Source organism: Sminthopsis crassicaudata, chromosome 5 (genome assembly GCF_048593235.1).
Source record: "Sminthopsis crassicaudata isolate SCR6 chromosome 5, ASM4859323v1, whole genome shotgun sequence".
In the NCBI taxonomy this organism is placed as follows: Eukaryota; Metazoa; Chordata; class Mammalia; order Dasyuromorphia; family Dasyuridae; genus Sminthopsis; species Sminthopsis crassicaudata.
In genome coordinates, this window is record NC_133621.1 from 195,357,324 (window position 1) to 195,371,883 (window position 14,560).

The following is a 14,560-nucleotide window of genomic DNA, read 5'->3' on the forward strand; positions in this document are numbered from 1 at the left end:
TCATGGCATTTTTTTTGAATGGTATAATAGTAGATTAGCAATAGTCAAATAGTTATACCTTAATTCATTTAGAACAAGTCAAATTATAGTCCAGGAGTGCATATTTCACTGATTACAGATTACAGGCTAAAATTCTTTTTCTTATTTCAATATCAATTAGTTAATAATAAATAAAAACATTTATCCCACATACTAAGCACCTTCAAGGATCTACCAAAAGCCTTCACTCAACATCTTTTCTATTTTAAACACATCCTAGTGTAAAAATCTAGTTAAATTTTTTTTTAAATGAAAATACTTAATATCCTCATATTCTGGTACTTAGTTCACACTATCAAAGGGATCCATGATAGTTCATTCAACACTTAGAATAGCACCGTCCACTATTAAACTTCTAGATTTACCATATTCGTAACCTAAGTTTCTTCGTATTAACTCCTAAGACAAAATTGATTGTTCTCATAACCTTCAGGGTAGATATTACTCAGGTAGCACTGAGATCATCAAGGAGCCTTCTCTTTAAGGCCTGTCCTTGGCTGCGTCTCATCAGTGTTATATGCAGGTGATGTAGATTATCAGAAGCTTCTTCCACAAGATTTCTTCTATCTGCCTGTCTCTTCTTGCTCAGTCATCACCCTAGTTCATAGTTTTGTCATGATGGAAGGTTTTACCAACAAATATTACCTGAGACTTCAAAAATCTTACATTCTAAGGAATTACAAAGCCTTTATGAATTACAAATTACAAAGCTTCTTTATGAAGCTACTCATAGGGGCTGCTCTTTGCCTTTTTCTTGTTTTTCAGGGAGCTTACTCCAAGTAATGACTTACCTTTTTAAGGAACATGGCAGATCAAACCCAGGAAGAAAGCATACATTTTCCTTTCCCCTACACTCCTTACTCTATCCAAAAGGACTTTATGGCAGAGCTGTACCGTGTTTTAGAAGCTGGAAAAATTGGAATATTTGAGAGTCCAACTGGCACTGTAAGTATGAACTTAAAAGAACTTAAAAGAACAAAGAAGAAATGGGGGAGGGAGTGGGGTGAATGAAATTTGGAGACAAAGTTACTTGATTTTTCCATTTGCTCTCTCATTTTGATTACCAAAATAAGAATAAAAAACTAAAGAATAAATAAATAAACCAAAGAATAAAATAAAAATAAAAAACCCAAAACCAATTTTATCACTTAGCATGTCTGTCTTCTGTGACAAAATACCACTCTGTTTTGATATCTCTATTTTCTAGTCTGAGATTAGACAAAGTTGTTTGCCTCTTTTTTTTTTTTTTTTTTTCCCCCCACTCACAGCTATGAACATGGGTTTGGGCCCAATAGGTAAAAAATTTAGTCTTTGGGAAACCATGAACTTAAATTCATATTCATGAATCACAGCACTAATAACCTTTGTCTAGACTTCTTATGCTTTTTATCAGCATTGTTATGATGCTGGGTTGTGTATAAGAAAGATTGGGTTTCTTTATAGGCTATTGTTACCAGATAGATTGGAAAAGAAACAAAACTTTCAACTAAGTATTTCAGGGCTTCATTAAAGGGGGGAAGAGCTGGAAGGGGTTTTGCAGTCTCTTCCTAAAATTTAATATTTCTTTCTGTAGGGTAAATCCTTAAGTCTCATTTGTGGAGCCCTTTCTTGGCTTCGGGACTTTGAGCAGAAGAAGCAGCAAGAAGAAGCCCGTCTTCTTGACACAGGAATTGTTCCACCAGATTACCTGGAAGAACGCCTACCTCACATGTCTACTAGTCAGGAGGCTCCAGATGCTTCAAAGTCTCCTGGGGAGCCTGATTGGATTGTCCAGTTTGTGCAGAAGAAGGAAGAAAAGGACATGATAGACAGACTTAGGGTAAAAATTGGGGGATAGTAAGGAAAATAAACATTAAGAGAAGGTAATCATTATTGTGGAATTACTCTAGGCTGAAAAGGATTTCATTCAGTCTTTTATCTTTTGACTTCAATTCAATTTGGTTTGTGGACTCCAAGACCACAAGTATCAGTTGATTCTTCATAATACTTCTTAGCTCTCCCATCTTCTGCCCTTAATTAATTATAATCCTCCAATGCTGTGATGTTTGCAGGTTGCTGTTAAGCAATAGCATGCAATTTTTTTTCCAGGCAAGATTTTAACAGTGACCTGTTTGGGAAATGACCTATCCATTTTCCTTGGCAGCATGACTTAGTGGCCATAACTTTAATTAAGGAATAAATCAATTAAGAGAACACAGTTGAGGAGAGAAAATGCTGGTGTTTCTTGTCATGGGTAGCAGAACTGGAGTTTTGAGAGGTTTGGGAAAAAGCTATATAGCTACCTAGCAATTTCAAATGTATATCAGAAAAGGTATAGGAGGAGAGAGTGTCTCTTGTGAAGGTGACTATGACAAGTTCACAGAAAAAGGGCAAATGTAAGACTTTGTAGGAGCTTCTATTAGACTTCTTTATCTTTTAGGATGAACAGATCAAGAAGAAGAAGCGAGAAGAACGTCTCCAACAGTTACGCCACAATGTACAGTTAAAATATGCGGCCAAAAGAATGGTGAGTTTAGTATCTTGAAATAGCTTAAATCTAAGTTTTTGCCCTTGTGGTTTGTGGGAACCATATATTCTGTTAAGTAGAAGTGGCCATGACTTCAGTTGCTTTCCCACTATCTGAATTGCTGGACAGTTTAGAATGAAGTATTTATCAAAGAGACTGCTTTCAACCAATTAAGTCTTAAACGTTATCTCTTTATGGCTATTCAGTAGAACTCTGTTAGCTTTGAAGAACTCGGGGCTAAAACTCACCCTCAGAATAGAAGGTTGTTCTTCTCTATGTTACACAAGTAGGTTGATATATTCCTAGTAGGGAACATATAAATTCATCACAGTGGTTCATTGTGGCCTGTTTCTAGGGACACGTGGCTCTGTGAGAGACAGAATAGAATTTTAAGAGGTTAAAAAAAAAAACCTGCCCAAAATGAAACTGAACCCCAGACACCAGGATTGTCTTATTGCTGAGGGTTCCTTCCTCTCTTACTTATGATGCAGAGACAAGAAGAAGAAGAGATGGAGCGCCTGTTACGCCTCAGCAAGGAGATGTTAGCAGCAGCTGGCAGTGGACAGCCAGAAGAAGAACTCTGCAAAGAAGAAGAACTGCTGCTTGCTGAATATGAAAGTGATGAGGAGAAAAAAACAGTCAGTGGGTGAGATACTGTTTCCTCACCTTAAGTTTACATTCCTCATAAGGAACTAAGCACTCATAAGGCCCCAGGTCTTTTAATTCTCCTCTTAATCTTTGACTTTTGACTTCCTGCTTCAGCTCTTGGAGACAAAGTGGTCACCAATGCTGTCTCATTTAAAAAAAAAAAAAAAAAAAAGATTGTATATCCTTCCAGTTTGTTATCTTATATGGCTTTCTTTGCTTCCTGCTTCATTCTTTATTAAGAAGGAATGTGATCAAAACTAGTAATCTGTTATTGAAGCTGTCTGTTCCCATGCCATTCATTTTCTCTTCTTTCTTCATTCAGACCCCAGTCACTAACTTTATACTGTTTTTTTCTTTTATGATCTGTCCTTTGAAGTTGAAAATTTGCACTCTCTCCAGCTCAATTATTCTTCTTTTCCCCTCTTTGTCCCTTCATATTTCCTGAATTTTCTATATTCTACACCAAACTCTGTGTATGTTCAACCCTCTTTTGTCCAGTTCAATAAAATGGATTTCATATGGCTCATGTCTCTCCCCTTTCCTTCTTGTATACTCCTTTTCTGTGAGATAGTAGGTTCTAACCCTTCTTCCTCTCTTCCCTATTTTATTCTTTTCCCTTTCCTCTTTCTTTCTTTTCTTAAAAATCCACAAAATCAAGGGGAAAAAATTCCTCAGGCATGTGTGATACTCCTTAACTCCCTCTCCTATGCTTGGAAACAATAGAATTATAAAAGGGACAGTTGTCTCTTTTCCCTGAATTATGAATGAAAAAGCATTATTGATGGCTTACCATATGCAAAGCAATGTACTGGGAATACCATGAAAAAAGCAAGACATTTCTTTATTTCAGGTGACTCATTTTAGGATACAGGTAGTTCATTAACATTTAGTCCTTTCCAATCAGTCATGTATTTACTTTGCTACCCCTTGGCTTCTGGATGTGCGGTTCATTGTTTGCTTAATTTTGATCTTATCAGGAATGTTTGAAAGATCTTTCATCTCTTAAAGGTCCATGTTTTCTCTGTAGGATTATATTAAATCTTTTTAGGCAAGTTTGTCCTTCACCTTTTGTAAAATGATATGCCTCTTCTTTATTTTCTCTGTCTTCTTTCACTTGGTGATCTCATAAGCTTCCTTTGGTTCCATTACCATCTCTCTGTAGATGATTCCCAGATTTATCCATCCAGCTGTAGTCTCTTTTCTGAGCTCTTATCCTATATCACCACTTACTGAACACATGAAACTTGATGTACTGTAGACATGTGAAACTTAACACATCCCAAAATAATGCCATATCACTGGCACCCCTCCTCCTTCGTGCCCTGAAATCCGTTGCCACATTCAGTGGTTTCTCTAAAACATATCTTCCATGCAGCTCTCTTGTGTTCAGGCTCTTCTGAAGGAGCATAGCTTCTAGGGGGAGATAGCACTAGGGAAGTCCCCCCACCCCCGCCCCAACCTTAGGGTGCTTCTGTTCTAACAATCTGCCAGTGATGCTAAAGTCTTCTGGCCTTAGGATAGTACTAGGTCTGCTGATCAGTTCTACTCCTGAGATCATTCCTCAGTTCCACCTCTGGGTCACAAAATTAGTATATATATGACATGAAGAACTGGATGAAGATGTCTTCTTTCTCTGGGTGCTTTGCTAAGTCCTTTTGGAACTTTGCGTTACAATTACAATAAACTTTGCCCCTTGACTTGAATTGGGTTCAAGCCTGCAGATTCTTTTGAGATACCTCGTGACACCAGTCTGTGAACCCCAATCTTTTTGGGGTCCCTTCCCAACCTCAACATTGTCACTAACAGATTGTACTGCTCCAGTGGCCTTTAGTCTCCCCACTCCGCCCATTGTGTGGGGTGCTGTAGAGCACAGACCAGTTTTACACAGTGGTTGCTGTTTAATAATGCCTAGATTCTGCTGTGTGGGTTGAATCCCAGACTATTGGATGAAAACCAGTTCCATTATTGTTGATGACATCAATTTTACTATTATTTTTTCATTAGCCATGAACAATTTTATGATTTCTCTGAGGTTAATAAAGCTGATTTTAAAAATTCTGTTCTTTGTTTATCTCCTATATAAAGTGATTATAAAAAGAATTTTTACTTAATAACTCACAGTATAGTAGTTTATAGATTCTATAAAGTATTCTCTATACAACAGCTCGAAGACATTAGTGGTGGAAGTATTATTCCTATTTTAGAGATGAAGAAACTGAGGCTTAAAGAAGTTAAGTGGCTTGTCCATAGTCACAGGACTAGTAATAGTCAGAGCCAAGATTTATTACTCCCAAGTCCATTGTTGATGCCATATGGTGTAGCCATTGCTTGTGGCAGAGAATTTTCTTTAATCATCAGGAATATGGTTGTTGTTCTGAGGAAACACTGAGAAGGTTTTTGCTTCCTCGTTGAAAACTAAAGGGCCAAAGAATTTGAACACAAGTATTCTAACTGCCAGTTAAGAATGTGGATTGGATATACCCTACAACTTTTTTCAAAATGTCACAATCTTCTCATTTTCAATTTTTTCCAATGCCCAAGTGTGGAGGTCAAGCTAAATAGTTTAAAAAAAAATTGAAGTTTGTCTATCTGGGTGTGCTTATTAATCAGAACAAAGTTGTTCCCTAATGGGTCCTTTGTATTATAAAGTGCATTTTTACCTCCTTTCACCCAGTATTTGTCCTGCTGACTTTTTATGGTCTTCTGAAGCAAAGTTTTATCTACATTTTCCCTTCTGCCCTTCTAATGTTCATCCAGCAATAGTATGTGTATTTTTCTCCTCTGTTATTCAGAACTCATGAAGAAGATGAGGACGATCTAGAAGAGGAGCATGTAACTAAGGTGAGACTCAGTTACATTTTGGGGATTTTTTTATTTTTTTATTTTTTTATTCCCAGTATCTAGCTGGTTATGGATAAGAAAAGGAAGAATCAGTCAGCTTCCTTTTGTTTTTTAAAAAAAAAAAATTATTGCTCTCTTTTGCTTTTACATCACTTTTCATTTTCCCATTATGTCCATTCCTTAATCAGAGAGCTAACCTATATAACCAAAAAAAAAAGGGGGGGGGGAAGAAGAAAAGAGGAAGAGAGTGTTAATAGAATGGACCAACCTATCAACTAAGATAATATATGCAAGGTTCTGTACGTAGTCTTCCTCATTCCTGCAGAAAAGGGAAAGAAGGTATATTTTTATTTCAGTTGTGTGTCAAAGTATTATATTTTTGATCATAGAGGTAATAAGGAGCCACTGTAATTTATAGAAAAAAGGGAGTGACATTAGCACACTGTGCTTCAGGAAAATCTTTGACATCTATTCTAGCATGGTTATAAGTGGAGAAGGATATGGGACAAGGAGACTAATCAGAGGACTAATGTAATAGTCCTGGCATAAATGATGAGAGCCTGTATCATTAATGGTGACTCTGAGTAGAGGGAAATACTAATGGAACATAGATTAGAGAGTTTTGGGAAGATAGAAATGACAAGAGTTGACATAAGGGTATGCATAAGGGTAAGCTAGAGTAAGAAGTCAAGGATGACACTGAGGTTCTGATTTTCAGGGATTGGGAGAATAGTGATACTTTCAATATTAATGGGAAAATTGGGAAGAAGGAAAGATGAGATGCAGGGAGGGAGAGATAATAGTTTTATTTTGGTCAACATGACCAAAATTTGAGATGTCCACAAGGCAGTTGGTGATGTGTGACTAATTCAGAAAAGAAATACACAGCTGGATTTAAAAAAAAAAAAAAAAAAGAATCAGGGAATTATTTCTTTAGAGATGACAATTACACCCATTGGAGTTGATGATATTAATAAGTGAGACTGCAGAAGACCCAAAATAAAGCCTTGGGGGACACACTGTTAATGAATAAGAACAAAGGAGACATGTAAGAATAATGTTTTTGTGATTTGTTGTGGTTTGGCATGATAGAAATAATGAGATCAAGGGAGTTGAATGTAGAAGTATTTTAGTGTTGAATTGATTTACCAAGGGAAGGAAACGAGTGAAGGGATGATGACTTGGGAAAGACTTGGAAGGTGAAAAGAGTATTGGAAGTCATGTTGAGGATGAAGGACAAGATTGGGGTCATGAGGTATTCACTTTTTATATTTTTAATCATTGTTTCTGTTTACATGACTGTAATTATTGTATATATTATTTTCTTATCTTTTTTTACTTCACTTTGCAGAACTTTCAAGTTCTCCTATTTATCCCCATAGTATCCATCATTCTTTTGGTGCAGTAGTATTTAATCACATATAATGGCTATCTAGTTGGTTTCTAATTTTTTTTGTTGTTGTTGTTACTACAAACAAAATACTACTATAAACATTTTCCATGTATATTTAGTTCTCACCTATATCAATTTTCATGTATATTTTAGTTTTTTTATGGTCTGATGTTTAAATCAGATCATATACTCATTTTAAGCTTTTTGTGGTACATTTCGTAAAGTATTTTAAACCCAGTTTCTGCTTTCCAGTTTTCCCAGAAGCACTGATCAAATAGACTTCTTCATCAAGAATTTTTGTTTTGGCTAAATAATATAATTATTTCTGACTTTTCCTTATCCTTTTGACTGATCTAGTTTTCTATAACTGGTTCCAAATAGCTTTGACAATTTTCTTTATAATTAATTTGAAACCCATTTTGAGTACTCTTCTCCTTCATTCTTACTTTTTTCCCCCCCAGTATTTTCCTTGAGATTTGAAACGAACTTTGTTGTTATTTTGTCTCTCTAGAAAGTCTTTTTGATAATTTGATCAATGTAATACAAAATCTTTTTATTTAGATAGCATTATGTGTCTTGTTTTTAATGTTTTAATTATGTTTTTAATGTGATTAGATACATTATTTTCTTGCTGCTAAACATCCTCGTATCACAAGTTGATCATAATAAATATTGGATATGTTGTTGTAGTCTTATTGCTAAAATTTTATTTAAATTTTAGAATTGATATTCTTTATTATTATTGGTCTAGTTAAAATTTTTTTTAATCCTTTCCTGCTTTAGCAATTGATACTATATTTGTAAAAGAAGTTTTAAAGTATTTTCTTGCTCAATTTCTGAAAACAAATTGTGGAATATAGATATTATTCTCTGAAAATTTTGTAGAATTTGCCTCTAAACTTATGTAGATCAGTATTACCTCCGCTTCTGATACTTCCTTTGGTGGCTCAGTTTCATTGCGTGGCATGTAGTGAGCATTTAGTAAAGGGTTTGTTGCCTTTTTTTGAAGTTTTTTGTTTGAAATTTTTATTTCATGTTCTGCTAATTTAGTTATGTTACATATTTTAAACTCAATTTTGTTTGCATATGATTATTTATAATAGGTTGTGATGATATTTTTATTTCTTCTTCTGTTAATTTAAATATGCTGTTAATTTGATTTTCTTTATTTTTTAAAATTAAATCAGCCAAAAGTTTATTTTTTTTTGTCTTTTTTAAAGAATAAATTTTAAGTTTCGTTTATTAATGCCATAATCATTTTGATTTCCAATTTATATATTTTCCTTCAATTTTTACTATTTCCTTTTTAGGGCTTTTTTTGGGTTTGTCCATGTATTGATTTTCTTAATTTTTAAAAATTGAATATTAAATTCATTAATACTTTCCTTCCTGATTTGATAATGTATGTTCCCAGATATATTTCCTCAGGGGATTTGTTAAGCTTCTTTTACTGAGACTTTCTAATATTTTCTAATGTCCTTATTCTCTTTCACAGTTCTTTGATCCATTTGTGTCAGTATTTATTTAAGTTTATATCTTTAGCTTATGTTTCTCATTATCAATCACTACTTTTATTATGTCATTAAAGAATGCATTTGGTACTTTTGCTTTTTTAAAATTCTTTAAATTTCATCTGGGGCTGAAGGTTGAATTGAGGCAAATTTGGATTATTTTCATTAAAAATGGCTGAGTGACTTTTTGTCAAAGATTGGCATAGAACTTTAAGATTATAACTTTAGTCTTAGGAGTTTTGTTTTAGTCATGTTTAGTCATGTCATTATGACCCTATTTAGGATTTTCTTGGCAGAGATACTGGAGTGGTTTGCTATTTCCTTTTCCAGATCATTTTACAGATGAGGAGCTGAATTAAACAGGGTTAAGTGATTTGCCCAAGGTCACTTAGTGCATATTTGAAGTCAGACTTGAACTCAGGGAGAGGAGTCATCCTGACTCCAGGTTTTCTTTACCTTGTGCTACTTAGATGCCCAGGAGGACCTTTGAACATTATTTAATTGAACTTCCTCACTTTGCAGGCCTCAAAGTTGAGGCTCTGAGAGGTCAGTGGCTGCCCAGGGTCACTCTGGTAAGTGGCAGAGCTTCAAGCTCGGGTCCCTCAGCTCTGCAGCCACTGCTCCTCTGAGGGCACCCCATGCTTCCTTTGTTTTCCCTTTGTATCTCTGGGCATCCTGCCCTATGATGCAGTGATTGGAAAATCAGCTTGAGGTGCCGAAGTCAGTTGTTTGAAATCCACCCCTTGTTTCCAATCAGATTTATTACTGCAGCCGAACCCACTCTCAGCTGACGCAGTTTGTGCGCGAGGTACAGAAGAGCCCCTTCGGCAAGGAGACGCGCCTCGTCTCCCTCGGCTCCCGGCAGGTGGGTGCAAGATGAGCGGCCTGGGTCCCAGCCTGCGGCCTCCCTGCCACATGTTGGAAATCGCCTCCCCAAACTCCCCGACGCCCCCTCAGTCCTCTGTGCCCGGGAGTGCCCACGCGCCCCTCCTTCTGTCTCGTAGAACCTTTGTGTGAATGAAGAGGTGAAGCGCCTGGGCTCAGCCACCCTCATCAATGATCGCTGTCTGGAGATGCAGAAAAGCAAGCACGGTAATTCTTCCCAAGCCTGCGCCGTGGGGGGCCATCGGCACCAAGGACTTGTCAGTTCTACGGTGGGAACCTGAGGAAAGGCGAGGCGAGCAGAAAGAAGGCGCCTCACCATGCGACCCCTCACCTCCATTGCCACCCTCACCTCCCTCAGCCCCCAGAGAGGAAAGTCAGTCAGAGAACAGCCCTTGGCCTCCAGAGGGCGTCCTCTCCAGGGAAGTGTCCTTGCCTTCTGGGTAGGGCCAAGTCGGTCATTCAGTCAGCAGACGTTTATTAAGTACTTACTGCATGCCAGAGTCCTTGGCTCAGAGAATTCAGATCCCAGTGGTGGGAGATAGTCTGTCTGCAAATAACTGGGTGCATACGGTATATGTACAGAATAGCAATAAATTAATCTGGCAGTGCAGAGAATTGGTGGTTAGGGGGATTGGGAAAGGCCTCCTGCCAAAAGTGAGATTTGAATTGAATGTTAAGGGAAATTAAGAGGCAAAGATAAGGGAACGGAATATTCCAGATGTGGAAGAAGGAAAAGCAAAGGTAGAAGTAGTGGAATTTGTGAGTAGGCCCTTGTTGCTGAATTGTAGAATGTGTGAAGGAGAAATAAGGTTAAAAGGGGCCAAGCTGCAGACAGCTCTGTGTGTTTGACAGGACTTTATAATTTGATCCTGTAGGTAATAGGGAGCCACTGGAGGTCTTTGAGCAGAGGTCTGAAATGTTCAGTTATGTGCTTTAGGAAAAAATCATCATGGCAGCCAAGTAGATGATGGATTGGAATGAAGAGAGCTGTGACACTGAGGGACTAATTAAAAAGGATATTATGGTTGCCCAGATGGGAGGTGGTGAAGGCTTGTAATAGGGTTGTGGCCATGTTTGTGGAGCAGAGAGAGAGACATGTGGGGGTGGGAGTTGTAAGATTGGATATGGGGCAAGCAAGGGTGAGGAGCTGAGAATGGTCTTGAAGGCCCCTGTGGTTAGTGGCAGGATGCTGGGGCCTTCAGTCACAATGGGAGGATTCCAGAGGGGAGTTTGGGGGGATAGCTCATGAGTTTGGGTTGAGTTTGAGATGTCTAAGAGACTCTTGGAAAGGTGTGCCGGTGCCAGCAGAGAATCTAGGGCTGGGAGACATCAGTCTGGCCATAGATGCTGATAGGATCGCCCACTGAGGTGGTGAGGCAGCCATGGGAGGGAGGGCACCAGTCATGGTGGGAATGAGAGAAGGAATCCACAGAAAGCATGGAGAAGTAGGAGAGCCGAGAGAGCAAAAGCATCTGAAAATCCAGAGAGAATGCAGAGCACGGAGCCATGAGCTGCATCCCATGCTGCAGCCAGGCCGAGGGGCGATGAGGATAGAGAAAAATGAGAGCTTATAGGACCAGCAAATTTGGCTCAACAGTCTTACTTTACATAAATTTATATTGCAAATTCAAGTTCATGTAAATAATTTTGAAAAAAATCCACATTCCCCAAAAAACTTCTCTGACTCTCTGATCTTGACTCTACACTGTCCCCCCCCCCACACACAAGCCCCTTGGCTTGGCACTTCATAGCCTCTCATTCCCTCTCTCCCACCCTCCCCCCACAAAAAAAAAGTCTTAAAAAAACTATTCTCCAAGTGACTGCGGAAGAACAGACATAAGGGGAGACTACTTCTAGCTGAATCTGGGGGCTTCACTTGAGACTTCTGGTGGGGCCCTAGAGAGAAGACCTTTACCTTGCTCTTCCCACCTGCCCATGTGTCTGGCCAATGTTTTTCTTCTATACACTCTGTTACATGTGACTGCCCTGGACCCCACATATCACTTGTTTCTGTGGATTGCCCCCATGTGTCTGCCCTTCCCCGTGTGTCCACCTCACCCCGTGGTAGTCTTCCTCTAGGTCTCAGTCAGGCCCCCATGTGACTGGCTCTACCCACTCCCTTGTCCCCTCCCTCCCCCCCAGCTTATCCCCATAATTCTCCTATTCTTACTGCTCTGTCCTTGGCTCCCACCTGTCCTTGAACTAGGTGCAGGCTCCCTCCATGGGTCGGTGCATAATCTCTTTCCTATCTCCCTTCCCCATCTCTTCAGGCAATTTTGCATTATATAAAAATCACTTTATATACTGGTCTGCTAACCAGTCCACTTTTTGTAGAGTTGTGCAGAACGGTCCCCCTGTCACTTTATATAGACTGTGGAATGGCTCACTTCTGAGAAGTGAGAGTTGTATGATTAATTGTTAAGAAGACTTAATTTTTTTCTTTTTCCAGTGAAAGTGGAGAGGAGAGATTGGGAAGGGGTAGATAGAGTTGAAAAAAAAATTACAGAAAAAGGAACAGAAGCAATGCCAGAAAAGAAGCACAGAATAGCTTTGGAAACCTCAGGTTGAATTTATCATATGCTTCAAAAGCAAACTTTAAAGAATAGAGATTTGTGTTTTTTGAATAGTCCTCTCTTTCTCTTTCACCACCTGTTTGAAAATGCCTATTTTGTTTGGTTTTTGTACAATAAGTCCAGCCTCAGATTGAGTCTTTGAATGACTTTGAAATCTTTACTGTTCTTTGTGTTGGCTTTTCTCTGGCTCCAGGGACATTCCGGAACTCTGAGGCCCTGTCTCAAGGGAGTCAAGGACTGGGGATGCTCTTCTGGTTCTTCCCTAGAAGAGCCAGCCCTGCCTCCTCTTTCAAGTTTAATTGTCCACTTCTCTTTCTGCCTTTGTTACCCTTACTGTCTTCCCCTGTTTAGAGAAGAAGAATAAAGACGAAGAAAAGGCAAAGAAAAGGAAAACAGAGACTCATACTTCCTGCCCCTTCTACAACTATGAGCAGATGCAGTTTCTTCGTGATGAGGTTCTCATGGAAGTGAAAGACATTGAGCAGCTGGTGGTGCTGGGGAAGGAGACTCAAGCCTGCCCCTACTATGGAAGCCGGTTTGCCATTCCTTCAGCCCAGGTGAGCTCTCTGGAGGAGGAGGTATGTTCCTCCTTTCTCTTTGCTGCCTTTGGCTTTAGCCCAGGCCATAAGGGATCCCTATAGCCATGGGCTTGCCTTTCCTATGTAGTTTTCACTATTGGTTTTCAGCTACTTGTTTGTCACATATGGTTTGGATTGTGTTTTCCTGATGAAGAAAATTCAAAATAAAACAGACTGATATAGATTTTGTCAACATGAATTGGACTCTCGCGTACCATTGTGGTTATGGACAGGCTCCTCTCTGAACCTGTTTCCTATGAAACAGGAAAAAAAACCCATAATCCCTAGCTCTTTAACTATCTTCATTGTAGTAGTAGGAGTCCAACTATTTTCTGTGTAAAAGCCACTGTTTCTGAAAGGAAAATATTTATTAAATAATAACTTAAAATCTTGCCTTACATACTTATAGACATTTTTGAAGCATCAGTATTACTACTTCTTGTATCTTAATATTCAGAGAGATAAGTAAGATGAATTATTATTTTTCAGTATTCTGCATGTAGGGAAACTGAAGGAATGAAAGTTTTAAGTGGTTTCTCTGATGTCTTATAGAATGTTAGTAATTAGAACCAGTTTTAAAATTGTTTGCTCACACATTTTCTATTGTTAACCTAGTTAGAGCTTTTACTGCTACAGGGCTCAGGAGATATACATACACATGGATGCGTTCCATACGGGGAAAAAAAAAAGTTAGTTCATTCTCCTGCTTGTCTAGGGCCCTAGGAATTTAGAGTTTGATGTATTTGAGTGAATTCTACTGACTGCTAATATAATGTGTACCTCTCTAACCCAAAGCTGGTGGTTCTCCCTTACCAAATGCTGCTGCATGCAGCTACCCGCCATGCTGCAGGCATTAAACTTCAGGGACAAGTGGTGATCATTGATGAAGCCCACAATCTGATTGATTCTATCACAAACATCCACAGTGCTGAAGTTAATGGTTCCCAGGTGAGTTGGCAAATGGCAATGTCATAAGGATGTATTGCCTTTCTCAGAAGTGTGAGGAAGGGGCTGCAGGAAGTCATTTGGCAAATAGAGAGATGTTATATTTGAATTATATTTATTTTGAATAAAATCCTCCCACCTTTTTAAAGCCATGTTATGACTCAGAGAAATATTAGAGCTGTTTGGTCTGTGGTCATAACACAGATAAAATGTCTTTTTGTTCTTATTTCTTCTATAATATAATGGGAGCTCTTAAATTCTTCCTTACCACATAGGAAATGTTGCATGATTGCAAGCAAAAATGTTTTGTTTGACCTTTGTGGCAGGAAGAATACAGAGGACATCTTGACTGAGAATTTCCTTGTATATCTCATATAATATTGACATAAGAGAAGGATGTCTTCTTCTTCTGGGGACCACCATACTTTTTTTTCCTGAACAAGCATAAGTTACCAGGGTGGGCTATTGTTCTCTTGGGTCCCAGATTCCTGATTTTGAAGCTAACTCAGTTCAACAAGCATTATTATTAATATTAACACTAAACAAAACAAAAAGTTCCTGCCCTCAAGAAACTACATTTTATTGGGGATATTCAATATGTGATAGATAAGTAGGTTTGGGATAATTTAATGATAAGAATA

General features: G+C 38.4%; 1 protein-coding gene across 5 annotated transcripts in view; it reads left to right on the forward strand.

Moving 5' to 3' along the window:
- Positions 1 to 14,560, forward strand: part of DDX11 (DEAD/H-box helicase 11) — a 36,234-nt gene that overhangs the window by 7,702 nt on the left and 13,972 nt on the right. For all 5 annotated transcript variants that reach the window (XM_074269303.1, XM_074269302.1, XM_074269304.1 and 2 more), the window contains exons 2-10: positions 805 to 984; positions 1,613 to 1,858; positions 2,459 to 2,545; positions 3,037 to 3,191; positions 5,986 to 6,034; positions 9,696 to 9,803; positions 9,943 to 10,030; positions 12,748 to 12,953; positions 13,770 to 13,922. In XM_074269303.1, the coding sequence (XP_074125404.1) occupies positions 844 to 984; positions 1,613 to 1,858; positions 2,459 to 2,545; positions 3,037 to 3,191; positions 5,986 to 6,034; positions 9,696 to 9,803; positions 9,943 to 10,030; positions 12,748 to 12,953; positions 13,770 to 13,922 (1,233 nt within the window). In that variant the 5' untranslated portion in view covers positions 805 to 843. The remainder of the gene's footprint in view (positions 1 to 804; positions 985 to 1,612; positions 1,859 to 2,458; positions 2,546 to 3,036; positions 3,192 to 5,985; positions 6,035 to 9,695; positions 9,804 to 9,942; positions 10,031 to 12,747; positions 12,954 to 13,769; positions 13,923 to 14,560) is intronic.